The sequence below is a fragment of the Helianthus annuus genome, chromosome 4 (genome assembly GCF_002127325.2).
Source record: "Helianthus annuus cultivar XRQ/B chromosome 4, HanXRQr2.0-SUNRISE, whole genome shotgun sequence".
NCBI lineage: Eukaryota > Viridiplantae > Streptophyta > Magnoliopsida > Asterales > Asteraceae > Helianthus > Helianthus annuus.
The window spans coordinates 174,497,669-174,501,803 of NC_035436.2; the positions used below are offsets into that span (position 1 = coordinate 174,497,669).

Consider the following 4,135-nt stretch of genomic DNA (forward strand, 5'->3'; position numbering starts at 1 on the left):
TTTTAGTCCCTGTGGTTTGGATCATTTTGCCACTTTAGTCCAAAGGTTTGATTTTTAACCTGTGGGTCCAAAAAGGTTTCACCATTGTCGTTTTAGTCCAATTGACTTAACCCCATCCATTCACCTCTGTTAAGTCAGGGACAATTTGGTCTTTCCTAATTTTATAATAGATCATTTACTAAACCCATTTAATCAGTTATATATTATGTTATTTTCATAAAAAAAAAAAAAGATAAACATACAACCTCATTTCTCTTTCTCTTCCTCTCTCTCTCACCTCCAGCCACAACCATTCACCACCACCACACCACAACCACCACCATTCTAGTTACCACGACGACAAACGCCTGTCAGGGACTGTGGTGGCTCGTGACCATACCTGCGACGATGGTGGTTAGATCCGGTGACCCACCGTCATCCTGTGAGCTCCGGCAAAACTCAAGTGGCTTAATTTACCTCTCCAAATTTCGTTAGGGCTTTCGGCTACCCACGAAGTTTAGAGACAGGGAGACAAAGGTGACTCAGATCTATGATGGTGAGGGGGGCGGGGTTAGAGAGGGAGATGATTCAGATCTGTTATGATTCAGATATGTCCGGCAATGGTGGTTATTGGTGGAGTTTGGTGGCCGACAGATCTGAGGAACCATCTGGAGATGGTGGTTATCGGTGGAGTTTGGTGGCCTACAGGGTTCCGGAGATGGTGGTTATCGGTGGAGCTTGGTGGTCCGACCACCCACCCGGTCTAGTTTGCTAGTTCAACCAATTGGTCCATTTAGACTCGATATGTATCCAGTTCCCGGTTGAGCGGCCAATCTGATTATGAAAAGATTGATTGTATCTATTTAAATGAATCTAATAAATATTTACCAGACATTTGATCGCCTTAGTGTAGTCTAGGTGGCATCATCATGCTAAACAAACCAAGAATGCAAGGTATCTTTAAATAAAAATGTTTCATTAAAATAATAAGAGAAATGACAAAAATACCCTTGATTTAACAGAGGTGAATGGATGAGGTTAAGTCAGTTAGACCAAAACGGCAATGGTAAAACCTTTTTGGACCCACAGATTAAAAATCAAACCTTTGGACTAAAGTGGCAAAATGGCCCAAACCACAGGGACTAAAATGGCAATTAACTCTAAACAATATAAACAAACGACATTTGAAATGCTCGATTAAAAAGGGATGTTTCAGTTGATAGATAACTTTTTCTTAACCAAACTCAGAACGAAAGCAAAGAGAAGTTACGGGTCCTCATACTACAGAAGGCATACAAACCAGGTTTTTTTCCAACTAACATACAATGGCTACCATTATAAGTACTACCAATGACATTTTTCTTGCAAGACAAGCCGATAAAAGACGGACCAAATCCTGCAACAGAAAAGACGAAAATTAAGACGAGCAGTTGGTTAAGCACGTGGATATCACAAATGAAAATCATAACAGAGATGTAAAATGAATATCATATGCCATGTTTATGATTGTGGGGTCTCAACTATATGCTCTATTCACTACAACATCTCACGCGTTTGTTAAAAACCATAAAAAATTGTAAAAAGGTGTCAGGTTGTGTAGACTCTAAAAGTATCATTGGTCCGAAATACTACAAGCAATGCCCTACCAATCTGCAAATTATATACCAGATGAAAATTCCACAAATCATCTTTGGGGTGTTTGGGATTTTTGCAAGCCGATTATTTGCTTCTGTTTATAAGCAAATCCCAAACAGTCTTGTTATGCTCATTTGGGTTTTTGATGGTCTGTTTTTTTACCACACAATCATTTTATATTTTCTAATATTACTGAGTGAATAACAGAGGAGTTGGGCTTACTAAACAGGCATAAGAAAACGGGACCAATAATAAGCAGATGTTTGTATCAGTTAATTAGCCGGAACACAACTACTACTAAATAGTAAATTCACATGACATGGCGATATGCTTTTTAAAAAAGAACGTACAATGGCACGAAAACGAAAAGCCCAAACAGTTCCAAAAAAAAAGAACAAAAAAGTGAAAACTAATACCTTTCACTTGGGGTTTCTAAGCACAATGATGACTGAATCGCCTCGAAGAAACATCTTGCTGATAAATCTATCTTTGTTAACCGGAAGAGCCTTTTTCTTGCCTTTTCCTGTCTTGGGCACCTGACAAACAAAAATCCGAAGATAAATAAGTGCACAATTTGTCAAGAAATGTAACCGAAGAACCGACACATAAGTTATTTTCATAACAAAACCAACCTCAGTCCACATCTCTCTAACATTTTCCAGCACCATATTGCAGTGTCGGTCAAACGCCCTAACACGGCCTAGAAGCTTCTTATTATTCCTGCAGTTAATAAGAACCTGGATGTGCAACAAAACGACAGCAAAAACGTTATTTATAATCAAAGAAACAATGTCAACAGCAGCAGCCTCTTCAAACCCATTTTACGTACGAAATAATAACGGCAACTTTACAAATTGATTACGACTGTTAATCCCGTACTAAAATAATTAACACATCCTATGTAGTTATAAGTGCCAAAGGCGCATGTGCCTATGCGAGGTGAGGGCTTAGCCAAACCACCTTGACTGCAGTAAGGCGCACTGAACCGGACAAAAAAGGGTCACCCTATGTGCCTTGAGGGTTTAAGTTTAACTACCTAGAACATGTATGCTAACTACGAAACCTTCAAACCGAACATCAAGTTATACGAAAGTATGTGTTACCTGTGTATTATTTTTGACACTCATCATCAATACAGAGAGAGGCCCAGTGTTGAACTCCTCCTCCTCATTCTTGGTCTGCACCAATTATTACCATACAATTCAACCATTCAAAATCAGAAGCACAATTTAAAAAAAAAATGAATTCTAACTAAAATAAAGCTATGAATTCAAACGAAAAGTACTTACTGGTGCATCTTCCTCCATTGGTCGACTGCAAAAACAAAAAGAAAATATAGTAGTCATTTATCCAAAAAAAAAAAGATTTGAAAACTAGGGTTTGCTAAAACGAAATTATGTGCGTAATATAATGAATTAACTCACCTCATGTTGGATGGAAGAATAGAGTGAAACCGCAGAGAGCGAAAAGTATGATCTGAAAGGAGGAACGTAGTGTTAGGGTTAAGGATAATAAAACCCTAATGCAAATGGGTGGATACGAATGTGCGGAGTTAAGATAGATCGGAACGGAAGTGAATTCCGACGGAAACAGAGATTGAACGACGGAAATAAGGAGGATTGAGTACCTGTTTGGATACCGGAAAGATGGGATCGTCGACGGCGTGCAGTGTGGCCACTACTCACTAGGGCGTGATATGGGTTTAAGTGATGAATTTCAAGGGTTTTATGCAAGCTCCAGTTTGATCGTATCGTTTTAACGATTTTACCCTAATTCTTTTAAAACGGTTATTTTTCTCTGTGATGTTTTGATTTTGTCACCAGTTTGCTTCACGACTCTAACACAGTTAAAATGTCTATTAACTGTAAGGGCATTTTGATAACTTAAGTATGAAACAAAGGTAGTTTGGTAAAATTACAAGTAAAGATTATATTACATATAGCAAAAACACATAAACCATTCTCTGACTTTCTCTTCCCTCTTTGTACCCTCTCCCTTCTCTCTATATATCCTCTCTCTTCTCAACAACCACCACCTTACCACTAGCCGACATCACCACCCCCACCCACTCCACACGACAATCGACCACCACCACTGCCACCCCACTCTAGCCCCGGAAAGTTGGTTCCTGGTCGGAACCCTAGATTCGACACTAACGCCATCCAAGAACGACTGTTACACCACCGTCTCTGCCAAGGGGTATGTCAGTTGATCTTTGAACCGCCAAGGGGAATACTCAAAAGCATTGATTGCATGCATTGGCCGTGGTGGAATTGCCCTAACGCATGGCGAGGTCAATTTACGCCAGGTGATCATGGACATCCGACAATAATGCTAGAGGTTGTTGTGTCACAAGATATGTGGATTTGGAATGCTTTCTTTGGTGTCCCTAGTTCGAATAACGACATCAACGCCATCAATCAATCAGAGGTGTGACATCTGTGCTTGTAATCATTGTATAAACTCTAATCAGTTCAATTATCAATAAAACAATGTTATTTGACCCCAATGTTTGTTTATT

At 39.4% G+C, this 4,135-nt stretch overlaps 1 protein-coding gene across 1 annotated transcript; it reads right to left on the bottom strand.

The window, feature by feature from the left end:
• Positions 1-1,149: 1,149 nt before the first annotated feature.
• Positions 1,150-3,368, bottom strand: LOC110937046 (small nuclear ribonucleoprotein Sm D2). Its single transcript, XM_022179454.2, has 7 exons — positions 3,242-3,368; positions 3,039-3,090; positions 2,904-2,928; positions 2,718-2,792; positions 2,247-2,351; positions 2,031-2,150; positions 1,150-1,375 (listed from the first exon to the last, which is right to left on the bottom strand). Exons 2-6 carry the CDS (start codon positions 3,041-3,043, stop codon positions 2,034-2,036), a joined length of 327 nt encoding a protein of 108 aa, XP_022035146.1. The 5' UTR covers positions 3,044-3,090; positions 3,242-3,368; the 3' UTR covers positions 1,150-1,375; positions 2,031-2,033.
• Positions 3,369-4,135: the final 767 nt, after the last annotated feature.